General features: G+C 68.0%; 1 protein-coding gene across 1 annotated transcript in view; it reads left to right on the forward strand.

Annotated features, from left to right (window-relative positions):
* PTGDS (prostaglandin D2 synthase 21kDa (brain)) overlaps positions 1 to 196 on the forward strand; it is a gene marked incomplete at both ends in the record, with an annotated part of 604 nt that extends 408 nt beyond the window's left edge. The window contains one exon of the mRNA XM_010159822.1: positions 83 to 196. Within this exon, the coding sequence (XP_010158124.1) occupies positions 83 to 196 (114 nt within the window). The remainder of the gene's footprint in view (positions 1 to 82) is intronic.
* Between the last annotated feature and the right edge of the window lie 48 nt (positions 197 to 244).

Consider the following 244-nt stretch of genomic DNA (forward strand, 5'->3'; position numbering starts at 1 on the left):
TTGTCCCTGCTCCTGCCCTCGCCAGAGCCCCCGGGTGCAGGCTCGGCACGGGGCTGAGCCGTGCCCTCCCGCTCTGCCACAGGCTGGGGCAGCAAGCATGACATCCGCGTGGTGGAGACCAACTACGAGGAGTACGCCTTGGTGGCCACCCAGATCTCCAAGAGCACTGGCTCCTCCACCATGGTGCTGCTCTACAGTACGTCTCCCGCATGCTGCCCGCCCCACGGGACCCCCGGGGATGTCC

This window comes from Eurypyga helias, unplaced genomic scaffold, assembly GCF_000690775.1.
Source record: "Eurypyga helias isolate BGI_N326 unplaced genomic scaffold, ASM69077v1 scaffold33039, whole genome shotgun sequence".
NCBI lineage: Eukaryota > Metazoa > Chordata > Aves > Eurypygiformes > Eurypygidae > Eurypyga > Eurypyga helias.